The 28,000-nt window shown below is 41.8% G+C and overlaps 2 protein-coding genes and 2 long non-coding RNA genes across 6 annotated transcripts in view; 1 reads left to right on the top strand and 3 right to left on the bottom strand.

Moving 5' to 3' along the window:
* Window positions 1–457: 457 nt before the first annotated feature.
* On the bottom strand, window positions 458–2,348 carry LOC141940103 (uncharacterized). The gene is made up of 3 exons (XR_012627878.1): window positions 1,966–2,348; window positions 1,340–1,438; window positions 458–663 (listed from the first exon to the last, which is right to left on the bottom strand). It is a non-coding gene; the product is annotated as an uncharacterized LOC141940103 (long non-coding RNA).
* Window positions 2,349–3,081: 733 nt separating this feature from the next.
* On the bottom strand, window positions 3,082–5,284 carry LOC141940102 (uncharacterized). Of its 3 annotated transcripts, none has more exons than XR_012627877.1 (3): window positions 5,212–5,284; window positions 4,271–4,699; window positions 3,082–3,259 (listed from the first exon to the last, which is right to left on the bottom strand). It is a non-coding gene; the product is annotated as an uncharacterized LOC141940102 (long non-coding RNA). The 3 variants fall into 3 exon arrangements; XR_012627876.1 differs by having other exon boundaries at window positions 5,247–5,284; XR_012627875.1 differs by lacking the exon at window positions 5,212–5,284 and having other exon boundaries at window positions 4,271–5,204.
* Window positions 5,285–15,176: 9,892 nt separating this feature from the next.
* Window positions 15,177–26,083, top strand: PDZK1 (PDZ domain containing 1). Its single transcript, XM_074857770.1, has 9 exons — window positions 15,177–15,216; window positions 19,338–19,549; window positions 19,855–20,107; window positions 21,098–21,234; window positions 22,515–22,710; window positions 22,958–23,154; window positions 23,664–23,858; window positions 24,652–24,951; window positions 25,944–26,083. Exons 2-9 carry the CDS (start codon window positions 19,340–19,342, stop codon window positions 26,019–26,021), a joined length of 1,566 nt encoding a protein of 521 aa, XP_074713871.1. The 5' UTR covers window positions 15,177–15,216; window positions 19,338–19,339; the 3' UTR covers window positions 26,022–26,083.
* The window catches only part of GPR89B (G protein-coupled receptor 89B), a 20,696-nt gene continuing 17,839 nt past the window's right edge, over window positions 25,144–28,000 (bottom strand). Inside the window, exon 14 of the mRNA XM_074857783.1 lies at window positions 25,144–27,926. Coding sequence (XP_074713884.1) covers window positions 27,720–27,926 — 207 coding nt within the window. The 3' untranslated portion in view covers window positions 25,144–27,719. The remainder of the gene's footprint in view (window positions 27,927–28,000) is intronic.

Here is a 28,000-nt window from a genome sequence, read left to right as displayed (position 1 = left end):
GACTGGGCCTGATCATCTGGTTGTCCTGCATGTGTTCCCATGGGAAACTATCCCCATTAGCTCAGAGAGATCCACAGCCAATCTAAACTAAATCTCCAACATTTTTCAAGTCTTGCATTTAGCATGCGTAGACAGAGGAGTATGAAACTTATTCCACATGTCACAGTGTGGCAGCAATCATTTTTAGTTTCACACCCTAGGAGAAGAGGATACATCTTCGTGAATACAGTTTTTATCATGCAGAAATTTCACTTCAGAGACAACCATGTGATGTCCCAACGCCCTCTGCAAGAAAGCTCCTGGACACAGAGAGTTTACCTGTTACATTCACTCTAATAAAGTGGCTCACAGCAGTTAGGACACTGTTGTTTACTTTGGCCCTGCATTGATAATGGCCACTGTCTGACTGGTTGACTTTCTGAATTTTAAGAAGCAGAGAGGACGTGACATTCACCTTGGGGTCTGAGTTTCGTGAGGGGTGCAAGCTTACTATCTCTTTCCCAAACCCAGTCTCATTTTGCTTCTTTGCTTTTTTGTACCAGTGAGCCTCCATTTGTGACGACTGATTCTGTTGATGCCTGATGAGGCAATTCAAATTCAGGGTCTCTCCTTCTTCCAGGTATTTCATCATAGATGCATAAATGATTTCCAGCATACTGTGTTCTGTGGTTCAAGACAGCAGACATTAACTGAACTGACCTTTGTGCCAGGCCAACTCCCCCTCCCTCACCATACTTCTCCATTTGTTTATGCACTGTGAAAGCAGGGGCTATCTTACACTCCAGATGTGCACAGAGCATCCAGGATAACAGGTACCACAATGAAAACAATAGTTTTTCCCTCATGTGAGAGGAAGAAAAAAATCTGTTTCCTATCGCAGATCTTGCAGCAAAGGCATTATGTGAACAGAATATTCTCTATAAGCTTTGCTGTTTTCATAAAAATGAGAGATGGGAAGAGTGTCCTTTCTTCAAAAAATAAAGCAAAAGCATCAGGAGAGAGGGATATTTGTGGGGGCTGTTTGGGTTTTTTCTCTTCAACTTGATGGTTTTTGCTATTGTCTCATCAAAAATTCCATGGAAAGATAATATAAAAATACCGATTGGCTCAAAACACTGCTCTTTTGGGATCAGATTTCACCTCTTAGCTTCCTGGACAAAATTGAGCATGGAAAAAAAAGGCTGAAAAACATCATGTAGAGCATGCTCCACTGGAAGCTTATTATGATAGATAATCTTTCTTTCCCATAACCCAGGCAGCATCTCTCAGCCACACCAAGTAACTCCAAAACAGGATTTAAAAAACAGGATGTTTTTTTCTTGCCAGGGCTCCTCCTTACCTCGTACCAGCATTGCCAGAGCTGCCATTTGGAACATCAGAACAGGGCTGCTGCCTCCAGCCCCAGTGAGGAATCCTGTGATCAGAGTCATCTTCTGCACTAAAAAAGGAAAGAGAAGAAAAAAATCATAGGCAGTCATCCCTCAGTTCTTCTCATGGTGCAGAGAATAGCTATTATCACTTAGTTTGGTACTGCAAGCCTGTCCTAGCACTTACAAAGCAGTCAAAAGTGCACAGACCTTCCCCTGAAGTGATGAGCTTGTAAATGACAAAGTAACCCTCTGCATTTAAACTTAGACCACAGTCACACAATTATTGCTGCAGTTTACAGTGAATTGAACAACTGTCAACAAATTCCTAAAAGCTAGTAAAATTCCTTTGTAATTATTTCTCTTCCTCAAGAGAGCACCTGCATCAAAATGTCTGGCTCCCAGCAAACTTTCTCAGGACATTAAAATGAATGTACAGAACAACAGGCTACTGGCATCTCTTTTTCAACGATGGAAAAAAGAAAAAAAAAAAAATCAAGTCTTGTTACTAATGTTACTGTATTTGTACTCTGAGTAGAAGAATTTTGATGTGGGCATCAGGAAAAAACAGAGAAATTCTGAAGAAAATAATGCTTACCACAAAGTCTTCCTGTTTCAGACTAGTGTTAAGAGTCAGGAGAGCTGCTTTCTTTACCTCAGAATATAGATTTTCCTTTTCCCTGTAAAAACAAACCTGTCTTTTAGAAATGTCTGTAAGTGCCAGATCAGCAAGTGGAGCTCAGCATGCTGCTGGGAATGAGAAAAACGAGAGTGGTTTGCTTGGTCTCCATCTTCCAAATGGTAGGTGGCTTGAAAGATTCTGAGGTTAAATAAATAACCAAGAATCAAAAGCTTTAGTTTTTTTTCGCTTGGGGTTTGGTTTTTTTCTCTTCTCACCTACCAGCGAAGACCAATACATGAAACAAAGCCATGGCAGGACTTCTGGTTGATCTACATTGTCCAGTGCTTGTAATCTGTGTTCTTAGGTGAGTTAAATCAGTTCTTTTGGGTATATTCTGATCTTCGTGTTGGTAGGGGAGGACAGCAAAATGGTGTGTGTGAAAATGACAACCAAGCATTTATCTGCACTTTTCTATACTCCAAAGAAATTCCTGTGTATGCTGTACTTGCCAGAATTTGAATGTCTGGTTGGTTTCTGTGTTATTTTAACTACAATATCTATTCTTCACTTATCTTTCAGCTCTTTATTGGCTTCCTGAAAGGGTCCCCGTACATTTTCTGGTGTCAAGATTTCAGTTACAGGTCTGCTATGCAGGACCAGCAGATTTTATTGGCTTTTACCAGCTAAGGCCAGCTTAGCTAACATTTCCTCTCTCAGATGACCCAGTAATTTTCAGACACTTAAAAGACTCAGAAGAGGTTTCATTTTCAGAGTGCAGACAAGAAGCATGAGTTCAGCTGCTCTTTTAACAGCTTTTAAGATGCATAGAGCACAGTGGTTAATGTAAGGGGAATAATCAGAGCTGCCAGTTTACAGCCTCTGCAACCTATTAAAGCAATCAAAATTCTTGCTATTAGCAGAAAGTAGTTCAGTGTCGCAGACATGTTTACTGAAAATGTACGCTCTCTGTGCAGCAAAGCCGTTAGTTTCTAGAGTTGCTTCCAAACTCCCTTAAGAAGACACCGCATCTGTGAAAGGTACTGACTTGAGAGCTCAGACAGAAGCATCAGTCATTCACAAAGCATGCACAAATCAGAGCAAAGCAAGATTTTTATTTTTTTTAATTCTCCTTCCACTTCCTCTCATATCTCAGGCCAATCCCAAAGCAATCATTTCTTCTGCAGAGGAAGCAACGTGTTCTTTGAAGTCCATTCAGCATCACGTCTGTCAGTGGAGCATAATCCCAGTTACTCAGCCTTCACGGTGGAGCCTGTGGAGCAAACAAGAATGAGCATGTCTCTGAGGTTTCTCTTCAGAAATAGGGCAGTGAAGAGTCTTTTTATCTGAGAAAGGCCTAAGGAGGCTTTAAGCCAGCACTGTGAGCTGTGCCTATATTCTCAACAGGCATCGGAGCTGGGTAACATAGGAAAATACTGAGGGTGCAAGGGAACACCTCCTAGCACACGCACTGTGTTAATTCAAACAGGGCTTAAAAGAGGAAAAAATCCCCTATTTCAACCATAAAAAAGAAAAAAAAAGTAAAAGCAAGTAGCAAAGTTCTACTTGCTAAGTAAATCTGAATAGATGCCCATCTGTTTTAAGGCAAGTGAGATTTTTTCAGATGTCTCAGTGTTAGTAAATCCATCAGATTCAATACAACAGTTAACAAATTTTCATTACAAGATTTCAAGGCAAGGATATATCAGGGCTAGGAAAAACAGATCACAAGATCAGACAATATATTCTCTATTGTCCCCATGTATCCTGTGTATTTCCTGCTTGAGGAACCTACCTCCTCATGAAAGGAAAAAAAAAAAGATGCTTTCAGTTCTTGTGTGTGTTTATATTAAAACAAAAGATAAACCAGCGATAGATTTTAGCTAATGAAATCCTGATATTTTCATCCTACTTTGTTTAACTAAAAAAAAAAGGCAACATGGGAGATATACATACCCTAAAAAAATGTGTTCTGAGGCTGCTTTGGACTATCACCTTCATGTATACATACCCATAATAATGAAAGAAAAATTTCAAATAAGGCAAATTCCAGGATTTGTCTTAGTGGTATGTAAATCATATTCAGAGAGCAAGAGAGCAAAATCAAGTTCAGTTTCACCTAAATCATCTGTTACAAATGAAAACCAGTACAGTCATGAGGAAGAACATATACAGAAGATAACCAAGTCAGATTAAACAGTTCACAACAACTGATCTGTAACTAGATAACCCCATATTCCATATTTGCAACAGAGGTTTCAAAAATGCATTTCAGAGGAGCTACCAAGTTTTCCTAGAACCGAATCCTGACAGCTCCTGCTCCAGCTTTCAGCTCTGTAAGTGAGATGGTGGGAAAGCCTGGTCCTCATCAAATCTGTGAAGAAGGATGTATCCTCTAGGTGGTCTGGAACTGCTTTTTCACCACTTTGGACACAAAGGCACCAGGAACAGGCATGACACAGCTGTGCACCAGATGTTCTGGATTTCAAATAATCCTGTTTGTAATCTGTACTAGATACTTGTCTCTGCCCTGATCATATGGCAGTACTGCATTTTGGATGCGTTGGTCAGTGATGACTAAAAGGCACCCTTTTACCTTCCCACTTTACCAGTTTGCTGGGGTTGCTTTTGTAGAATACTACTTCATCACTACACATCTTATACATCAGCTTCTATAAATGACAAATGGGCTGTCATTTTTACTTGCTTATATCTGGAATAATAAAAGAAAAAACAAAAAAATATCCATCAAAACCCAAGAGTTCTATATTGAATTAAAACATAAGGCTTTTTTCCACAGTGATCGTTATTTTTACTAATGCTGTGAAGCAATTTGGAACTAATTTTGAAGAGGACAGAAAGGTCACAAATTTTGTACCTCAAGATATACATATTCTCTAACTGCAAAAAGAATAGGTCCAGGTACCAATTAGTAAAAAGATGCACCTTCTTTTTTTGTTTTTTTAAAAATCAAAATAATAAATTGAACAACATCAATCAAATAACACAAAACAAGCAAACCTTGAGAAATCAATGCTCCACTGTTATCTATGCTGATTAAATATGTAACTTCACAGTATTACAGTGAATCAACAGACTAGCAGTCAAGTGATCAAACCCTCAAACTAATATAACAGATTATCACCACTCACAAAGTTAACCCTAGGAGAATTTAAGACAATGACAACATCCTTCAGTTTCAATTCCCTTAATACAAATGCCTACCTGATTTAAGTGTCCATTAGCTACTTTTTCCTTACCCATTACTGTCACTAAACACAATCACAAAGGGCTGTTATTCCATCATCCTCTTCGTCGAAAGGACACAGTGGGCTTTAAAGAAGGTATGGCAGTTAAATCACATAGCAGCAGCTTAAAATACAACCATTAACACAAGAGAATCTGACTCAGTGACAAGTTGTGGTTTAAGTTTAGGAAATCATTAAAGGGCTCTGTTGGGAATCTGTCATGTGCACAGACAAATGAAACCAAGAGATAACAGTACAACTTCCCCCCCGCAAAGGCGAAACAAAACGCACAAGAAAATAGAATAAACTACTTCTGCTTAACTTCTTGGGATCTTGTCATGGGCTGTATGGACTCAAATACTGTGGAGATTACTGCCACACGCACAATGTGTTTCATTCCGGCTTATGCTGGCTTCCCCAGCGACATAAATCTTTAAATTCTTCCTCCTCTGAATGACATGCCTGAGGAAACAGCTTAATGTAACTTCAGCTATCTCTGTGGATAACAGAATTTTTATTTTTCCTTCTCTGGTCCTTATTTCTTGAGAAGGCATGTCCTACTTGCTTCAGCTCTGAACCTGGTTCAGCATTTCAGGATCACTTAGCTTTTTAAGCCCAGGTATAGTCATGTCACTCAGGACGATCTTCAAGACAGGCAATAAGCTAAGATATAGGTGGGTATTTCCTAGAAAGTTTTAGTGTCATCTTCCAGCTGAAATTAGGGACACAAGCTCTGCTGTCACCAAAACCAGTTTTGCTCTTACAACCAAGCCAACCTTATTTCCATGTATGCATTTTATGGAGATTTATTCTGTCCTTAGTACTTAGGCACGAATTTCTGGTAGGATCTGTTGCTTGTTTGGAGGGAATTTTAAATGAATAAATATAAGCTCATAACCAACTCTACTGGCTTTTACACCATATTAAAATAATTTATTTTTATACTATTTTTGTTTCTCACATTAAAGTAATCTTGGGTTCAAATAGTGTCTAAATTTATATCCCTCCCAAAGCTTATAGTAATGGTTTTCAATAGTTACACAGGGAAAGGGCTGCATTCTGCGTTTCTGCATAGCAGTAGCCATTTCCTTTTTGTGATAACAGATAACAAGCCTTTCAAAGCCACAAAGTGACAAGAACTAATAAAGAGCAGGCATTATCCACCCCCACATTTCTATTAACAGTTCTGTAAGCATCATATAAGCCTCATCAGAGCAGAACACAATAGCTCCCCCAACACAAAAGCAAATATACAGTGACCGAGAAGATGGAAACTTCTAAAGGAAGTTTGTATTTCTCTTTGCCTTCAAGGCTACATTCAGACTTTCCATTATGATCACTGATCTCAGAAAGAGAGGTAAATGAATGCTATTCCAATTTAAATCCTTCTTGTAGTGAGAGTGGACGCACCCAGTAAGAAATCTGAAGCAAAAGTTAGGTCCTTGGCATACAGAAGAGAGTCAAAATAATTCTCCTGGATTCCATGAAGCAACATCAATTTTATTTGCTGTGGCTAATGTACCTTACCCCTCCAAACATCAGTTCAGCCTGAGTCTAGGGTAATGAAATGTCAGAATAGTATCACAGAATCACAGAATCAACTAGGTTGGAAAGGACCTTGAAGATCATCTAGTCCAACCATTAACCTAACACTGCCAGTTCCCATCTACACCATATCTCTCAGCGCTATGTCGACCCTACCCTTAAACACCTCCTTTATCTTTACTGACAAAGTGAAATTAAATACTCAATAATACTGAGGTTAATACAGAAATTAGAGACATTTCCTGGATGATTACAGCCTTGCCGGGGGGGGGGGGGGGGGGGGTGGGGGGAAGGGACCAGGATGAGATGGGACACAGGCAGCAGGAGGAAGAATGGAAGACGGGAAGAGAGAGATTCACACTTGCTGCTGTCAGAGCCTTAGGCCTGGATACTTCCTGTCTCACAGACCTGTATTTTTGGAGGAAGGGTATATGCTTACTATAGTGACTGTATAAGCATCTCTTCCTCACGCTCCTTGAAGAAAATAGCAAAATATTTATACATTTCAAAAGCTTAAAAGAAAAGGAATACAGTCTACTGTCAAATTCAGAAATCCATCTCCAGAGGGCAAGAAACGCACATACAAGTGACAAAGTAACTTACTCCGTTCTTTCATAGATCAGAAGAAAACAGTTTTATAAGAGTACACACCCCAGGAAAAAGAAAGCTCCATGTGCTGAATGGAAAAACCCAGACTAGTGGATTTGTAACATTATTTTTTGTGTCTCAGCATCTTGCATGTCCAAAGATTACTGAATGATACAGCAATTAAAAAGCAGAACCGAACAAATACATGTCCAGAAAACGCCCAACAGAAGGAGCTCAAAAGAAAAGCCTTCCCACATGTTACGAGTGCCAGAGGGAAGACGAGAATTCCAAAGGCATTGCCATTTGAGCAGCATTAATCGAACCAACTTCAGTTGGTGTTATCCAAACAGTTCTGCAGACAGCCTGATTGCTGTGCATGCATGTCAATATATACGTACATGCCTGCAGCCATTTACTGTGAACACACACACAGCTCCACGGAAAAGTCTACTTAGCTCATATAATTCCTTATTTTTAAGACCTTCAAATTTTTGCTTCAACAGAAATTTACAGTTTTTAACATTGATTTCTGCCTGGCATGATAGCAAAAGAAGCTGTACAGACACACCTCACAGTTAAGTCCGTAAAAAATTCTGCACCTAAAAGCCCAAATTCATGATCAATACAGAATATTTGTTGAACAGCTAAAGACGAAAGCATTGTCTATAGTTTATATTCTCCAGTAAAAAGGTCACTAGGGAAGACAATTCAATATTTAAAGCACAAAGAGCAAAGCCTGGGGGAAGAGGACTGCCACTGTAATTCCTTACTGACAGGTCCAGGGGATAACAGAATACCTTTCTTTGCTGCAAACACAGGGACAGCAAATGATTTTTTTTTTTTTCCTCCCCCATTTTTTAGGAAGACATAAGCCCAAAACACTAGCAGGAAGGGTATTCTCCCCTTCCTCTGCAAGCCTGCAAACCAGCAGGATTGTAATGTCATTCCTGTTTTTTTTCCCTGACTCTCTTTACCATATCAGGAGCATATAGTCACCAGAAAAGAAAGAATTAATTACCACTTGGCTATGTGCAGGATGACTGATGAATATTCATTTGGTAGCTCAAATGGACTTTGCCTCATGATTAAGGAGGACTTCAGTGAACCAAATATTCCTATTACAAATCACATGGTTCTTTGTATCATACTTGCCAAACTAGAGTGGAAAACCCATCACTGGAAAAATAAGGGGCAAAGGGAAAGGGCTGTACTGATTTTGAACAGCTCAAATACAAGAACAAATAAAATATGCCTTTGTATTACTCTACTGAAGGAGACCTTAAAACAGTCCCAGGCTCTGAGTCACAATCCCTGTCAGACTCAGCTGTGGAAGAAAAGACCTAGCTGAAGAGGCCGCTGCCCCCTCGGATGGCAACAGCAACTTCTTCAGGGAGCATATCTCTATCTGACAGAGGTTGTGACTCACAGCCTTCAGCCATCGCAGTTCACAGCCTTGCATATTAATATAAATTGAAAGTGATGTTGCCTCTCATTGGGTTGCTGTGGCTTAGACCAGGCATACCACCTTTCTGGAACTCAGTGCGGGGGCATCATTTTCTGCAAGGAGTCAGGGACAGCTTTACTATTGTCCTAGCTGGAGTCAGCAGAGGACATGAATAAGCCTGTATTCTCCCAACATGCTGCATCAGAAAGATGAATTTTCATTAACTAGTTTGTTATGAATCCAAGAAAAGGATGGCACTGAAAGGAGACTAGTGTGCTTGTGATCAGCAAGAATATAGTAAGCAGTACAGGTAAATGAGGACTATTTAGAAGTCCTCATTACATAGATTTTAGAGGATTTCTCCCAGGCAAGAAAGTTCAGCTGTGATCAGTATAGTCACCATCATAAAGATTTAAGAGAGGGAGTAATTTTACAGCAAAATACCCACATAAACTTTTTATCCATAGAACAATGCTGACAGTAATACATATCATTTGAGCACAACTTCATTTTCAGAACCAAACATATGAACTATATTCATTCAAATTTAGGGTTGGACTCCTTGTACAACTGTGTTAATACCAAAAGGCACCTTTCAGTCGACTGACCTTTGTAACTTTATGCTTGTATTATAAACATTAAAGATCTACTTCACCAATCTTTCATTAACAGCTCTGTTTTCTATTCCTCTCATCCAGTGGAATGGCCATGAAAGCAGTTTCTTCACCATCCCTTAACACAACCTTGGTGAGTCACAATTTAAAAAATCAAAACAAAACCGCTTACAGGAAAAACAGAAGTGATCCAAGAAGCTAGCTACCCTTTTTTTTTTTTAAACTCAGACATAGATATGTATAAACCCTTCAGATGTGGATAAGTTAGATAAGGGTCATCATCCTGGCACCAATGGGCACACACTCTCCTCATGTCTGCATCCAAAACAGGGCCAGGAAGTGAACTGGGCCACATACATACTTCCTGGCAAAGAGTAAGGCTTTGGTAAATAGCACCTACTGAAACTAAGCCATGGCTTAATGCCAGCTGCGCCAGGTTTGGCTCTCTGCACTCTGCCACTGCTGTGAGACTTGGAACAAACCACATGTACCCCCCATTTCAGGCTACTAGAACACATGCAGCACAGCTCTCATCTTATTTCAAATGCTAAGTAGGAAAAATACGATTACCTTTGCTGTCACCATTGCCCATTTGTCAGCAGAACAATTCACCCTTCCTTGAAGTCTGGCAGCTCTTCAGGTTGTTATGAAGAATCACAGAATCACAGAATCATCTAGGTTGGAAAAGACCTTGAAGACCATCTAGTCCAACCTTTAACCTAGCACTGACAGTTCCCAACTGCACCATATCCCTCAGCGCTAAGTCAACCCTCCTCTTAAACACCTCCAGGGATGGGGACTCCACCACCTCCCTGGGCAGCCCATTCCAATGCCTGACTGCCTGTTCTGTAAAGAAATGCTTCCTAATATCCAGTCTAAACCTTCCCTGGTGCAACTTGAGGCCATTCCCTCTTGTCCTGTCACTTATTACTTGGTTAAAGAGACTCATCCCCAGCTCTCTGCAACCTCCTTTCAGGTAGTTGTAGAGGACGACGAGGTCTCCCCTCAGCCTCCTCTTCTCCAGACTAAACAACCCCAGTTCCCTCAGCCGCTCCTCATACGACATGTGCTCCAGACCCTGCACCAGCTTCGTTGCCCTTCTCTGGACACGCTCGAGTAATTCAATCTCCTTTTTGTAGTGAGGGGCCCAAAACTGAACACAGTCATCGAGGTGCGGCCTCACCAGTGCCGAGTACAGGGGTAAGATCACTTCCCTGTCCCTGCTGGCCACGCTATTGCTGATACAAGCCAGGATGCCATTGGCCTTCTTGGCCACCTGGGCACACTGCTGGCTCCTGTTCAGCCGGCTGTCAGTCAACACCCCCAGGTCCCTCTCTGACTGGCAGCTCTCCAGCCACTCCTCCCCAAGCCTGTAGCGCTGCTGGGGGTTGTTGTGGCCCAAGTGCAGCACCCGGCATTTGGCCTTATTGAAACTCCTACAGCTGGCCTTAGCCCATCGCTCCAGCCTGTCCAGGTCTCTCTGCAGAGCCTCCCTACCCTCGAGCAGATCAACACTCCCACCCAACTTGGTGTCATCTGCAAACTTACTGAGGGTGCACTCGATCCCCTCGTCTAGATCATCAATAAAGATGTTAAACAGGAGTGGACCCAAAACCGAGCCCACCACTCGTGACTGGTCGCCAACTGGATTTAACTCCATTCACCACAACTCTCTGGGCCCGGCCATCCAGCCAGTTTTTTACCCAGCAAAGCGTGCGATCATCCAAGCCACGAGCAGCCAGTTTCTCCAGGAGAATGCTGTGGGAAACGGTGTCAAAGGTCTTACTAAAGTCAAGGTAGACAACATCCACAGCCTTTCCCTCATCCAATATGCAGGTCGCCCTGTCGTAGAAGGAGATCAGGTTTGTCAAGCAGGACCTGCCTTTCATAAACCCATGCTGACTGGGCCTGATCATCTGGTTATCCCGCATGTGTTGTATGATGGTACTCAGGATGAGCTGTTCCATCAGCTTTCCGGGCACCAAAATCAAGCTGACAGGCCTGTAATTTCCCGGATGATCCTTCCGACCCTTCTTATATATGGGTGTCACTTTGGCCAATTTCCAATCTGTCGGGACCTCCCCGGTCAGCCAGGACTGCTGGTAAATGATGGAAAGCAGCTTGGCGAGCACCCCAGCCAGCTCCTTCAGCACCCTCGGGTGTATCCCATCCGGTCACATAGACTTGTGTATGTCTATGTGATGCAGTAGGTCACTGACTATTTTATTCCTCCTGGAATGCGGGGGGGTCGTTCTCCCAGTCTCTGTCTTCTGGCTGAGGAGGCTGGATTCCCTCAGCACAACTTTATACAACTTCATACAATTTACACCTCAGCCCCACAGATGCAAAGATCAGCTCTAAGACATGTAGGGTCTTGAGCACACACGGAGATACATTCTCCTTGCACCTAGACATCAGCATCCCATTCAACCTCCTGTCACGGCCCTAGGGCTAACCACCAGCCTCAACTCAAAGAACCTTCCCCTCACCATTCGTATTTACTAATGTTTCATAATTCACCACACCAGAAGCTTAAATAGTCCGCTGACTGCTAGACCTTTCTCCCTCAACTTTCTTTTCAAAGCCTTTTGAAACTGCTGCACAGCTTCCACCTCCTTCCCATTTGGAACATGACCATACTTTCCCTTCTAGAAACACAGAATGTTTCTATGTTTCTCTAACATTTTACATTAGTGTAGCACCTTATTCTTGAAAAATCTTGTCTGGACCCAAAACAACCTCAAGCGACTATCACAGTGGCACTGCAATAAAAAAATACATCTTGCTTCAAATGCTGAGTTGTTTCCTTGTATGCTGACCTGAGATCCTTGTATGTGTTCCCATCTGCACTGTGCTTAGCTGCAAAACTATGAGCCACTGTGATTCCCCTTCTCTATGTCCCTCCTCATCCAGTCTTTGTCTTGTCTGAAAGATTGCAAGCAGAGGACAGGGCAGGGTCTGACTTCTCTGGTGCTTACAACATTGGGCCTCACTTACTTAAGTATTTAGACTACATTAGACAAAGAGGAACAACAGGCTTGCAAATCCACTTAGAGTAAGTGGATTACAGTAAGGCTTTTACAACATTGATGACTGTTCTGTTGCAGCACATTTAGGTTATGCTTATTTCTATTACCTTTCCTTTGAATTAAACAGTTGGAGCAGATAGCCAAAGAAAACACAGGTATTATTTCTAATAATCCAATTCCACGGCAGGTTAATAAGGGAAATAAGTAATTTTAAAGCTTTCTAAAACTGAATGAGATTTTTTAACAGGAACTTCACATGGTCAATTCATTAAGTATCATAGCATACCAAGATCTCAACTTTGGAGGCTTCCCCCCTCATTAGAAACACTATCAGTTCAGTTCGTGTCTATAAGCATATCCTGCACATGCTTGTGGCCAGTGGATAAGATATGCTCTTACAGTGGGTGGACCCCAACCAACAGCCAAACACCCACCCTGACTCCCTCTCAGTTCTCTCCTGCAGGATGGGGAAAAAAATAAAGGGAAGGCAGGAAGACTCATGGATTGAGATAACGACAGTTTGATAGGGAAATGAAAGCTGCGCACACAAGCAAAGAGCTACTTCCCATCAGCAGGCAGATCTTTAGCTACTTCATAGGAAGCAGCACCTCAACATGCACAACAGTTTCTTGGGAAGACCACAAATATCTGCCCTTCCTCCTTTCACCAAGCTTTTAATGCTGAGCACAACATCAAATGGTATGGAATATCACTTTGGTCAGTTTGGGTCAGCTGTTTCAGCTCTGTCCCCTCCCAGCCTCTTGCTCATCCCACTTGGGAGGGCATGGGGGAGAGAAAGCCTGGAGAGAAAAAAACCACTGCTCAAGAACAACCAAAAAAATGCAAATCACAGCACAATGTGGGCTGCCATGAAGAAAGCTAACTCCATCTCAGCTAGACCCAGTACAATCTCAGCCCCTTATTCCATACCTTTCACATCACGCTTAGGTCACACATTTTCTGATGCACCTAAATATCCTCTGTCCCATTCAGACATTGTTTAATTTCTATACTCTGCTCAAACCCTTTCATTCTATCTATTTCTCATTCCTGAAATTCCTTCTTACCAACTCTTACAACTTATACTACATACTTAAACCATCTTTACATCCGATAGTCAGGTTTATACATCCTCATTAACCACTATACCTTGTCCTTTGACATATATGCAGATATTATCCCCCCATTCCATGCTTCCCCTCCCCCAAATGTCCATAGGAACAGTCAATGACTTTGGTCCTATATGTCAAGAAGATCACTCAGGACAGGAAAAGCAGTATATCGGATTGTTGAGCACCAAGACCACTCGGGCTGGGTCAGCGCTGCATTCACATGGTTCCTTGTGAGGCTCATGCTCTGTTGCTTCAGGTGATTCCTGCTATATTACTTCCTATATCATACAAGTTAAATCATGCATTATTTTCCCCCAGAGATAAATCTCCTTGAGGTACATACCAGATTTCCACTTCCTTCTACACTACCCACTAAGTGTACCTGGGTCCTTGAGCAAAGACAAGCCAACAAATGGGCTTTCCTTTTCCCAAGGGAGAGCAACCCACACTGCCTTTCCCAGCCACTTACTTATATGTACTAAGGGGACCTCATCTCCTCCCACAGTATGTAGGGGCTTTGCTTGGGCAAAACCTGGGCAGTGATATCATTTGGTGTTAAGTGGCTTCTGCTAAATTTACGTCCCATTCCGCAGTGCCCTATGCTCTCAGCATAGTCTTTAACAGTCCATTGTATCATTCAATCTTTTCCGAGGTTCGTGGGTGATATGGTAGATGATATACCAAACCAATGCCATGTTCCTTGGCCCAGGACTACATGAGGTTATTTCAGTAATGAGTTGCACTGTATGACTCGACTCCTTCTGGGCTACCATGACACAGAACATGATTTTCAAGGCTCAGGATGGCATTTCAAGCAATGGCATGGTTTACAGGGTATGTCTCCAGTCACCCAGCAGACGCTTCCACAATGGTAAACAAATAGCACTTGCCTTGGCAGGTTCAGAGCAGTGGTCTAGTGCAGCCAATTTGCCAGACCTCACCATATTGATATCCCAGCCACCTCCCTCCCACTATTCCAGGGAGATTTTACTCACATGGGCCACTTGATTGCAGTGCATATTTCACATGTGTGATGGCCTCAGCAGTCAGGGCTACCACTCAATCACAAGCCCATTTTTTCATTGTATCTCTCCCAGTTACTCTCCTTGAATTCTTCAAGCTTTTTTATCCTATCTTCTCCCCTGTCCTGTAGAGGCGGGGAGTGAAAGCAGCTTGGTGGACATCTGGCTGCGGGCCAAGGTTAACCCATCACAGTCCTTTTTATTGGCATCCAACATGGGGCACACAGATTTGAATTGGTAACTTCTTGATCTGCAGTCAAATGCTGCTGGACCAGGTCAATCCACCACAACCCAAACCTGCTCCCTTTAAGACATTTCTTATAGCAGGAGAAGGCTCTTGCCCAGAGCAAAGGTCAGGCTTGTCTCGGATGACCTCCTTGACTGAGTTTTTGAGTACAGTTATCAGTAGAACAAAATTCAAAGCTGCTGAGAAATGCATGTGATTAGCACTTCTGCAGGCAAGGACAAGGCAGCCTATCAAGGTGTTGAACATATTCAGTGAAACTTGGTTAAATAAATCATCTTTTAAATCAACCTTTGCCCAATCAAAGTTCAGCCTTACTTATAGGTACAGCCACAGGAGAGACAGCAAAAGAGAATTCCTGTGAAGGCTGCTCCACACATACAGGTAAGAAATGCCTTTTTTGCTAATCTCTCTTCCCTTAGAAAATTCCTTTTTACAATCCCAATAATTTTGCATGTAAAGATTTCATGGATTAAAAGGAGTAGTACGCAGTGCACTGTAACCTTTCGTCCATTTCTAAATATGAAGAAATAATCTTTCCCATAAAAGCCTACTGTTTCTTTAGCTTTGTGTACCACTGTTTTTGCATGTTAACTTCAGGAATTAGCAGATTCCCAGTGTTTGTCAAGAAAAGCTGCTTTGAGTTGTAGCTGCGATCAATACAGTCTGATGTGTTCCAAACAATGTCCAAATAATAGGGCAGTCCATCTCTATACAGAGTTCGTCCCAGTGCAACTACACAGAGACTCAGACAAAGCACAAGGCACCTGACCAAGGGGAACAAGTGAATCATGATCTGCAGGCTTCCTACCCCTCCACGCTGAAATTCCCCATATTCTCCAGCTTCAGTGACCTCTGTGCCAAACCCCCATCACACATTCATACTGTTCTATATGCTGCCCAGCTAAGCTCAACAACGCACTTTCAGCTTCAACAGCAAACAGTGTGTAGCATGGGTAGCCACAGAGGTGGCTCTGCAGTAGGCTGCTATCATGGAAGGATTTGACTGCCAACTACTTTTAAAAAAAGGAAAAGAAAGTAAGGTCAGTTCCCACATACATTAGTCACACAGGTGATATAAAGAGAAGAAAAACCACAGAGTTGCAAAGAAATCTTTACATGCAAACAGATGAATTTTCTTAGTATTTATTAGGCTGTGATTAATGGCTAATCTCTGCAACACAACTTTGGTGTTTTGACAGACTTCTGTCAGTAGAGGCAGAAAAACAATCTTTCCAGTAAAATACAAATCAAGTTTGTTAATTACCTAGACTTTCCAACTGGGGAAAGTTGTCTTCATTCATCTTGGTTCCTCTATCATCATGGATCTTTGGCAGGAGTTCCTAAGACAACTCTCTTTGGAGTTTTTTCCCGGTCACAACTATTGCTTACTTTCAGTAGGTAGTATTCTTGCTAATGACATGCATCACCCAAACCCGAGTTCCGTTATATCATAAAACCATAGTTTAGGTTGGAAGGCACTTCTGGAGGTCATCTGGTCCAATGCTCCATACAAAACAGGGCCAACTTAGATCGGGTTGCTCAGGGCCCCGTCCAGCTCAGTATCTCTAAGGATGGAGGTTCCACAGCCTCTCTGGGCACCTGTTCTGGTATCTGACAGCCCCCAAGATGAAACGCTGTCCTTATGGCTGTCTAATTGGAATTCCACTTGCTGCAGCCTGTGTCTGTTGCCTCTCATCCTACCACTGTTAACTTCCAAGAAGGGTCTGACTCTGTGTTCTCTACACAATCCAGTTAGGCAGTTGAAGATGTCAGTAAGATCTTCCCTTTACTTTCTTTTCCCAAGACTGAACTAACCCAGATCTCCCAGCCTCCTTAAACATCATATGCTCCAAAACCTAAATCACCTCAGTGGACTAGCTCTAACATGTCAATTACTTGGGGAGCTCAAAACTGGAGACAGTACTCACATGTGGTCTCACAAGTGCCAAAGAGAGGGAAACAATCCCTTCCACTGACCTGCTGGCTACATTCTGATGTCACCCAGTATAGAGTTGACCTTCTTCACTGCAAAGATACCCCACTGACTCACATTCAACTTGGCCACTTAAGTGCTTCCAGCAACGCTGCCTTCTGGCCAGGCAGCAGTCAGCCTGTACTGTTGCTCGTGGTCTAGATTAAGATTTTTTTTTTTTCACTTTTCTTCACTGACCTTCATAAGGTTCCTGTCAGCCCATTTCTCCAGCCTGCTGAGGTCCCTCTAAATAGCAGCCCTAACCTCCAGCCTATTGACTGCTCTCCCTCAGTTGGGTATCATCGATCAGCTTGTTGAGGATGTATTCTGTCTCACTGTCCAAATCATAAAGATGTTAAATGGTATCAGCCCCAGTACCAACTCTAAAGAACGTCACTAATAACCAGCCAACAGCTGGATTGCATACCACTGATCAAACCCCTCTGAACCTAGTGGCCCAGACAATTTTCTGCATCATCTAGGAGTCTGCTTATCCAGTACATATGTCACCAAATTGGCTACTCTGATTGTACTAGAGGCTGTATCAAAGTCATTGCAAAAGTTGAGGTGAACAGCATCTACTGCTCTCTACTTGTCACAGAGACAGTCCACTCATCATGTAAAGTTATCAGGTTCATCAGGTACCAAAAATCAGTAAATCCATACTGTCTGATCCCAAACACCTTCCTGTCCTTGGCATATGTCCCTTGACACAGCTTCTAGAAGGATTCGCTTCAAAACCTCTAGAGGACAAAAGTCACTGTCTAATAGCAATCTGGTAGCAATCCTCAACATCAATTATACTTTTTAACCAGCTGGCCTCAAATTCTCTGGGGAAGTAACACAGCACCCTGGAGACACTGACTGGAAATTCTGCTCCAATCGTCACAAATTCATTGAGAAATCATTTGAATCAAACTACTGCAGTTACTTCAGCAGCCTGTCATTTCTAAACCAAATTTGATTTCTTGCCTTTCTCACACAACATCACGTTTTTATATTGATTACATCTCATGTCATTGTTAAAGTCACCAGGATTGGAGATAAAGTTTTAGTTAGGCAGCAAATTGAGGCTTTATGGTGATTTCAGGATTCTTGTGAGAATTGCAAGATAAGGATACTGTCTCAACTTCTCTGTTTTGTTCCATACAGATCAGGCAGTATTAAATTACCTCTCCTGCAAGTGATTACCTGAAGGCACATTCACATTGTCAGTAGGTGTCTGCCTGAATACTCCACACTTTTGTTAGACCTCATACCACCTGCATTCATAGCTTAGCCAAGTCTCACATATATAATGATATACCAAAGTGAAATAGCTCTGTTAGTCATAACAGAATCAAAAAGTGTTTAATTAGGATTCAGAGGCAGAGGAAAACATGGACAGCTCCAAGACCTTTGACTCTACCAGTAACTTCTAAAGGACACAGAAGTAAACAAGTGCACTATTCTGTGTGAAAACTGAAACAGAGAGGTATCAAACCCAGCTAGAAGAAAAAAGCTTTGTAAGTGGAGACAAGGGTCTTCCTCATCCCTTTATAGTCCTTGCTTTCCACCCTCCAATGCAAATCCTGCACTCATTAACAGTAACACTCCAGTTACAAAGTACTGAAACTTAATTTTGTTTAGTTAAAATAACTAAGAACAGAAAAGCCTGGCTGGGACAAGATCCTTCCTTGATCCCACCTGCTCGTGCATCTGCACAGGTTGCCCAGAGAAGTTGTAGAGTCTCCATCCTTAGAGATATTCAAAGGCTGAAAGCTGGGATGGTTCAGCCTGGAGAAGTGAAGGCTCAGGGGAAAATTACCAATGCATAAAAATATTTGAAGGGAGGGTGCAAAGAAGATGGAGCTAGGCTCTTTTCAGTAGTACCCAGTGACAGGGTAAGAGGAAATGGGCACAAACTGAAACACAGGAAGCTCCATCTGTATGTAAGGACACTTTTTTACCATGAGGGTGACTGAGCACTGGCATAGGTTGCCCAGAGAGGTAACGGAGCCTCCCTCCTTGGAGATACTCAGAAGTTGTCTGGACTTGGTCCTGAGGAACTGGCTCTAGGTGGCCCTGCCTGAGCTGGGAGGTTGGACCACATGTCCTCCAAAGGTCCCTTCCAACCTTAACCATTCTGCAATTCTGTGAAACCCCATTTTGTCACGTAACTTTCCCATAGTGTTCCAGTATTTTTGTGCTGACATTATTTTTCCTCTGTAAGACTTAATTCTGATATTTAATCCTCACCTCAATTTTCGCTATGTTATCACAGGCACACAACTTCTTTCCTCCAGTTCTGCATCTTGCTTAACTTCATTTGAGATAGGGAGACAAGAAAAGCGAGGAGGGAAGAGGGGAAAGGGATTGGTTTCTTCTCCCTAGCCTTGTTAACTGGCTTCAGCTTTGCACAGCTGGATTTCCTGGGAAACAAAAACCCAAGAATTATGAAGCAAACTGTCTCAACACGTATTTAGAGAAAACATATCTAGGTAAGATTTCTGTTTTTACTCACACATATCTTTTCCATCCTGTTTGGTAGAGATGACTTCTGTTCTCCAGCCCCGAGAATGCAAAGTGACCAAAAAGCCCCAAAAGAGCTATGGATTCTACCTGCGTATTGAGAAAGACACAGCAGGGCACCTCATCCGGAATGTGGAAAAGAACAGTCCAGCTGAAAAGGCTGGCTTGAAGGATGGAGACAGAGTCCTCAGGGTTAATGGTGTGTTTGTAGACAAGGAGGAACACGCACAGGTACATCTCTGTTTAGTCTGGGGTCCCTACCACTCCACCATTACCCAGACCCACTGCCACTATGTGAAGCTTTCTCTTCCAGTTTTTATGGCAGCTTTGTCTAGAAAATCCAAGAGCTGAATCAACTGCTCTGAGTATCTCCCTGCATCATTCATTACCCACCATGGCATGGAATGTCTTTGAGGTGCCTCCATAGTGCATAAGCAGAGACAACAAAAACAGGAGACAGTGCAACCCTTCCCTGGGGAGAGCTTTTAGGTCAATCACTCTAGCACCTGCTTGTCATTTCACCTTGTCCACTACAGGTGGTAGAGATTGTCAAAAACAGCGGGAATTCTGTTGTACTTCTTGTTCTGGATGACGCATCCTATCAAAAGGCAGAAAAGGAGGGAGTGAACTTGGAAGAGCTGGGTCAAAAGGTGTCAACAGGACAGCAGCAGGAGCAGCAGTCTCTATCGCCCACGGCCAATGGAGCAATCAATGCAGTTCCACAACCCCGGCTCTGCTACCTAGTGAAGGAGGAGAAAGGCTATGGCTTCTCTCTGAAAACCACGGAAGGTGAGAGCCTGAGGAGAAGAGATGGTGTGTGTATATATATGTATATACATATATGTGTGTGTGTATATATGTGTGTATATATATATATGGCAGCAGGGATAGAGGCAACCACAGTTTATAGATGGGCGTAATGAGGACACACAAACTGCTCTTGTTAACAGAAAGAAAGTAAGAAGCAGCAAGGTAAGTTCAGCTCGATCTCTAGTCCATTTCTGTACAGCATATGCAATGCATGGTTTTCTAAGGACCACATTTCTTATATGGTGGAGAAAAGATGAAAAAGAGATAAAAAGAATAGGCTATTTTCTGCTTGTTATTTAAGCCCACTTACCAAACCCAAATTTGCAGTCCCTGCTCAAATACCAGATATACATTCAAGATGCTACATTAAGTCCTGTTCCATTTCTCCAAATCACCTCAGGAATCAGCACACAAGGTTCTGGACAGCTGTAATAAACACTTTTCTGATCTGTAAGTTATTTCATTTAGAAAGCAAGGGATTTTGAACCTCTTCCACATATGCCTTTCTTCCAAGGCCAGTCAACAGCATAGGGAAGCCTTCTGGAAAGCATCACCTCTGAAGAGTATTTTGGAATGCAATAGAACTGCAAGACCAAACACAGAAGTCTTCCAAACACAGGAAATTATGAAATGTATAAAACAAGAATGAAAGCAGCTCCTCACTTCAAACAGGGGGAGGGGGCAGGAATCAAATCCCTTTCAGCTATCTGAATCAGGCCCTTTGTCACTCTTGGTAGAGAAATAAAAGATTGTTTGAGCTGCAGATAGTGAATAAATGCCTCCCCCCACCCTGAAGTGATTTTGCCAGGACAGAATAAGAGATAGAGGTGTGTCTATGTGGAAGGTTTGTGATGCCACTGTAATCTGCACATAAGAGTCTCTAAGGACATCAGTGCTGAGTTCCTTAACCATTAAATTCCGGCATATTTCAGTGACTTACCCTGTGTAATGAGTTTTCATTTATTTTAGGACAGAAGGGGTTGTTCATAGTAGAGCTTTCACCACAAGGAGCAGCTGCAAAGGCTGGTGTCCAAAATAACGATCGCCTGATTGAAATCAATGGACAAAACGTGGAAAATGACACACACAAGGAAGTGGTGGAAAAGGTATTTGTTTGTATACTGATTCATCTTCTGTTCTGGCCCACTTTCAAGCTATCAGGGTTACTGAGGAGTCAGGTCTGGCTGATTTGAATGCTTCACAGTAAATGCTGGAAGCGACTGTTCATGTATCATTAACATGGCAGAGTACCCCTCTGCTTTGGCTCTGTTGTCAAGCAGCCTCTTGAACTGACTCTAAATGAACACTGCCACCAAGACAAGCCAGAGAATTCTAAATAACAGAAGTATACTGCTGCCAGGGACCCTTTTAAATAAATCATGCTCTGTTCCTAGAAGTCCTGGAAATACTCCTAATGGTAAGAGGGCAAGTCATCAAATGTGGTTTTCAGGGCAGGAAGACGGGGAACTCTCTGATGACACAGTTAGCATGGAACAGGGAAAATTCATGATTTTAGACAGTAATTCCTTTCTCCTGTTAAGAAGTCCAAAACTATTGAAAATTACTGCACAAGTAATTTCACTACCTGGCCTCAGCTGCAAAGAACACTGTTAAGGAGGCTTCCAGCTTTCCACTGTCAGTGCTAAAATGCAGCTGGAGCTGAAGAGATTTCAGAGCAGCATGAGACAGGCAGTACACGCTCTGGCATTCCAGCATCACGATTCAGCGCACACTACTAACTATGGAACTGCGCAACACGCGTGTTGTGTGGAGCTGTTATAACATCATCAGCAGAGTGACATTGGTTAAGATGAGTAAAGAGGGCACCCATTAAACTAGAAAGGAATGAGGGAAGGATGGACTTGGAGAGGTTGAACAGACACACGAAAAAACCAAACCTCAGCATCAGTAATACAAGAATACAGGGAGATGGAAGAGGACCAAGATTGACAGAAACTTGACTCTTGTCATTGTATTCTGGAATAGTGGTATAGATGGCATGATATGTTCATATTGTAGGGTTCCACATCTAGATAAGCCAAGCACTATCTACTGAGGCTCCCTGGATTCTATCAGCACTGTATGCCACCCTCATGACACTCTGCAGCTAATTCCCTAGAGGTCAGGAACACAGTATGAAATACAAAAAATTTCCTCATATATATATGCTGGATCTTACATGCCCAAGATCTTGTCATGGTCCAAATTTCTGACTGGAAGAAAAAAAAAAAATCAACTTACAGTAGCACAGCCTACACCTTATGGCTCATTCACCAACAGCACACCCATACACCACTATGTACCAGTACACCAGTTACCAAAGTATCTAAAATTCCCACATGTTGTTGAAGGGGTGACATCTGAGACTGTATGTGTACTGTCACAGGTAAAGAAGTCTGAAAATCATGTTATATTTCTACTTTCAAATGAAGAAACGGACCACTATTACACAAGCCAGAAGATGGTACTGAGCAAAGAGAGTGCCAACCTAAGATTGCTTCCCCTCAAACCACGACTAATGGAGATCCAGAAAGGAAAAAACGGTTACGGCTTTTATCTACGGATGGAACAAAATACTGGTGGTAAGAACCAGTGGCATTCGCTATACAGCTTCCTCCTGTACAAGGTTTGCAGACATCATTCTCTTTGGCTTCTTGCTGGTCATCTAGGAGAAGTCCTCCACAGACATGTTGCAAACAGGGCTACATCAGGGAAATGGTCTCAACCTGAAGTGCAATTCTGACAATCAGCCTTTGGGATGCATTTTAATGTCTTTAAACTTACTAAGCATATGCCTTCACATCAATCTTTTTTCCCTTCTGATCTTAGATCATGTAATCAAGGATGTTGATTTTGGGAGCCCAGCAGCCAAGGCAGGTCTCAAAGACAATGACATCTTAGTAGCTGTCAACGGCGAGCCAGTGGATGGTCTGGATCATGAAAGCATAGTGGGAAAAATTAAGCAGTCTGAGGCAAAAACCACACTGCTGGTAGTGGATAAGGAGACTGACGCCATGTATAAACTGGTAAGAAAATGCAAACTACTGCTAAGAATTGATAATTTATCATTATGAAGAGACATATGCAGCAACAAAACAGCCAGTCTGCTCTGACAGACACTTCTTCAACTTGCAGGAAATGTCTAAGATACACCAATATTTCAGCAACTCTCCTTGCACTTGTACAGCAAGTCACTAAACACCCAAATTTTTGGCCTCATGCAGTATTTTATAGGCACTATTGGAACAATTCTAAATTTAAACACATCACAAGAAAGGTTAGAAGTTTAAGACAGCAAATTCAGAGCTTACATGGCTGTGTAACCATTTATGAAAAAAAAGAGTAACAAAATTCCCTTCTCACATAGATCCAACACTGTAGTTTTCCACTCAGAAATTAATAGCAAAGAGCTCTTTACTGCAGCTCAAGTCTGAGTCATTAAAAAGGTTTCACATAAAACATGTTGAGCATGAAAGCCTAATACAGATTTCCAACAGAAGTCTTTATGTTAACAAAGTTTTTTCACTTTTCTCAGGCTCAAATTTCCCCCTTCTCATACTACTACAAAGCAAAAGATCCAACTCCAGCTAAAATGCAGGAAAGAGTGGAGTTGCATACTGAGCAGAAAGTGAACCACAAGCCAAGAATCTGCAAGATGGTGAAGGGGCCTAGTGGATTTGGCTTCAGTTTAAACATGATCAAGAACAAGCCTGGACTATTCATCAATGAGGTACTAATGTAGAATGAGGAACAAGGAAAAGCTGAAGTAGTCTGCTGGACAGCTTCCTCCCTTCTGTCCTGCAAATATATTCAACAAAAGCCACAAAAGACAAGTCTCTTCTCCAGTGCTCTCAGATAAGAGCTGCAATTGTTAAAGTCAGACTGACACTGTAGGACCAAGACAAAAAATAAGCACCAGAAAACACTCCTCATTCTGTTCGATGTCTAAAGGGAAGGGGAATCCAGCTTTTGCATGATTTTTTGCTTTTATTCGTGAAGCTGGCATGCTAAAATTAGTAAATAAGTTTTTTTTGAGTGTAGAACACCCTAAATGTGAGAGACACCTTCATCCCACTCTACCCCCCTTCTCTGAATTCCACAGCTGACAAAGTCAAACCTCTGCTATCTCAAATTATGTCTGTGCCTTCAGCTTTCCTGAGAAGAGGGGTTCCACTCATTACTAAGTACTACGGAATCTGTGAAATGTAGTAAAGTTAACTTTAAAGTTCCTGGACAGGGACCTGCAAATAATCAGAAAATTGGGTTTCCACCTGTTTTCGTGATTCTGCCGTGCCATATTTCTAGAACAAAAATCTACCAAAATCAAGACATCTTAAATCTCAAACTACATCTAGGCCTATTGCCTTTCCCAATTCACTTCTGACACACAAATTCCCCCTTCCCCATGCTTATTTTGCTATCTTGTAAGGAAAGCAGTAACACAATAGTCTAGCCAACCATCAGTTGTTAATGTATCTTTCCCACTTTTATGCTAATACCACAGTTTGAACTTGCCTTTGCAGGTACAAAACCATGGGCCAGCTGACACAGCAGGTGTTGAAAATAATGACTTTTTGGTGGAAGTGAATGGAGTGAATGTGATTAATGAATCCTATGACAAAGTGGTGTCAAGAATCCAAGACAGTGGTGACAGACTAACACTACTGGTGTGCAGCAAAGATGCTTACAAATATTTCCAGGACCAGAACATGCCCATCACAGCTTCTATGGCAGATCCAGTCCACGACACTTCTGAACCTCCTGCTTATACAGAAAACCATCCGTCAGAGCCAGAAAGAAACTCACCTGAACCAAGGGAACGGGTGAGTAATACTGCATTAAGCACGTGTTAAGGGATCATCTAGGGGATAGTAAAAGAACTTTTTTCAGCTAGTATGTATTCCTGAACTACGATTTTTAACTTGAGCCTGGATTTTTACAAGTCAGTCTATGTTATTAAATGGGAAGCTGTGGTCTGATTATCATAAAACAACTCTTCCTTTCCCCACACATAATACAGGTGAGTATCTTTAATGCAACATTAAATCACAGAAACGATGCACATACATTTTATGGCACAAGATAATCCAAATACGTACTCCTTAATGAAGATGGGAAACAGACAATACAATCCTGAAAGTGCAGGGAAAAAAGTGCTTAAATACATCATAAAGCATCAATCACTTTTGGGGAAATCAGGTGAAATATTTCAAAACAGATCATTTTGTAGAAGAAAGAGCAACTGATAGATTATGATGACATTTTCTAAGAAATGTGGTGTTCGAAATTATTTAACTCACTTTATGCCATTAGAAAGAATCTGAAGCATGACAGAAGTCAGAAAAGCAGGAAGGTATTTCTTCTTTAATCAGTCATTTTGAATCCTTTGTGGTCAGCCTTAAATATTTAAATGTTTCTTTTCTGATCATGCAAAAGACAGACAAGAATAAGACCAATACTGTCTCATATGAATTTTTCATTACCCTTGTCTGCAAATGTCCAGCTGCAAGTTTTTTTCAAGTTTCTTAGTCACCAAGCTGCATTTTGCAGATCTGAAGTCAGCACCACTTTTGTGTGCAAATTCAGCAGGTATGGAAATTAAACAATAGGAAACCTCCATTGAACAGATTTCTCTCTAAATGTACTTAACCAGAAAGCACTTCAACAACAAAAATCACATTTGTTGGCTCATTCTGCCATCCAAACAAGTACATTATTAGTAGAGATGAAAATAGGAGTCCTTCCTAACACTGCAGGCTATCAAGCATGTTTACAAACTAAAAATAATCAGAACGTATTTGTTACTCCTCTGCAGGCAAGCTCATCCTCCTCTTCACAATCAGCTGCCTCTACAAGAGCAGACAGTGACAACAATGATGACACAAAGTTCTGAGGAGACAAACTATGCCAAGAACAAAAAAAGAAACCTTCCAAATCCTCTTTCTTCAATCATTCTTTGCTACTACACCTCCCAGAACTTGACTATTCCTGGGAGTGCCATACCTGTAAAGGACTGCAATCTCTTGCTGAAATGCAGCTGCCTGAAATAAACGCTTCAGTGTAACTTGCATTCATTTGACACACTGCAATTGTACTTCATTTGCTTTCTGCCTTGTAAAGCGGGCACTTAGTCACTTCTGTAAAGACTTAAATAACAAGAAGCATATAATTAAGTATATTGCATCAGAAGGTGGAAGCGTTTTATAGATTCATAAGCATCTTAGCATTTTAAGGATAAGCTCTTAATAAAGAGCAACTGATTTCTCCCCATCTCCCAGGAGAGGCAGTTCTCCCCCGATCCAAGTCAACTCAATCTCTGTGGCGACTCTTCTATGCTACACTTGCAGCACTACAACTGCTGTGAAATGGCTTAAGCCAATGTACTCTGTGCATTATGCTCTTTTCTCCTGCTAACATTGCAGAAATTTCTTTCAGATATTAAGCTAACTTCACAGCTCAAGACATTTAAGCACTATTCTCTCTTCTCTGCATACAGCTGTGGATCACAGTAATTAGAAGAGCGTACATAATTCAGTCATGCAGGTTTGTCCAACTCCAAGCCAACAACATGTTGTCTTGAATGTGACATGAATGTCTCTGTAATACTGCTGCCTTATACTTTGCCTCCTTGCTGTACACCAAAGGCAACACAGAAATAAACTGTTTAGAGTGGCTATTTTTCTCCCCCTAGGGTCATACTCTTACTACCTATGGTTTATGTTCCAGAACAATTTTAAAATAAACAAAGCATAGGAGAGTGGCTATGGAAAGCTACGAGCTTAAGTCACATGAATAAAATTTACTTTTATGCCTTGAATTACATCAAGAAGGGCTACTGTAGAAGAATACACAGGTTGTGGGGAACACCAAATTTACAGCATATAAGGTAAACTAAATTTGTAACATGTAAGGTAAACAAGGCATAACTGTGGTCTTTGACTTCACACTGAACTCCAGCAAAGAAAAATCCAAAACCTCAGTTCCATTTATGCAGGGAGAGAAAATAAAGTTGAGACTCAGCAACAGAAAGCTAATCTCCAGCTCCTAAGGACAGTAGGTACTAGTGATACGCACTAGCATACACTCCCTACAGAAATGCAGTGAAATTCTCTCAACTTCACTTCTGCCAGACAGCAAATTTCTAGCTCACTTCCAGCCAAATCTTTGGGGCTGACAAAAAACAATTGTGATGCGTGCATAAGATATTACAAAAGCTTATTTAATTCCACAGACTCAAACATTCAACACCAGAATTGCTGTCTTCTGAATCCCAATTATGAATCGATTTTCGAAACAAAAATCACATTTCCTTGGCGCCTTCTGTGAAGATGATCTTCTAACAGTAAAAGGAGTGCCCTTAGTCCTTGGCAGCAAACTATCTCACATTCAATATGTGCATCCCCTTTGCTTCAAGCTGCGGCACTTTAACAAAATGAGCCACAGAGCTTGATGATGACATGTGTGGAAGTTCAAAGAGCCGGTTACTGCTGGAGCACACAGAATAATCCTGGCTCTCCAAGTTTTGCAGTCCACAGGAGTTGCAGCAGTGCAGCTGAAAGGACAGGGAGCAGTGCGTGACTGCAGTCCTTACTTAGAGGGCCATATGCTTCTCTGGGGCTTGTTTGTGTGCTAAATAGAGAAAGAGGATACTAGACAGCGCACTAACTAGGAATATCACATCAAACCAGCGATGATAAAAGTTGAACTGGAGCTCTCCCAGGACTTCTGTAATAATAGTGCGATACTCTAGAGGCATGCTCATCCGGATCAAGAGCACTGATGACACAAAGTACATACCCTGCAAATTAAAAAAGAAAAAGCAGTTATTGTTGCACAGTTGGCTATGTGGCTAATATGGGTCAGCACACAAAA

The sequence above is a fragment of the Strix uralensis genome, chromosome 2, assembly GCF_047716275.1.
Source record: "Strix uralensis isolate ZFMK-TIS-50842 chromosome 2, bStrUra1, whole genome shotgun sequence".
In the NCBI taxonomy this organism is placed as follows: domain Eukaryota; kingdom Metazoa; phylum Chordata; class Aves; order Strigiformes; family Strigidae; genus Strix; species Strix uralensis.
The sequence above is the reverse complement of the archived record's forward strand: the minus strand, read 5'-3'. Positions and strand labels throughout refer to the sequence as shown.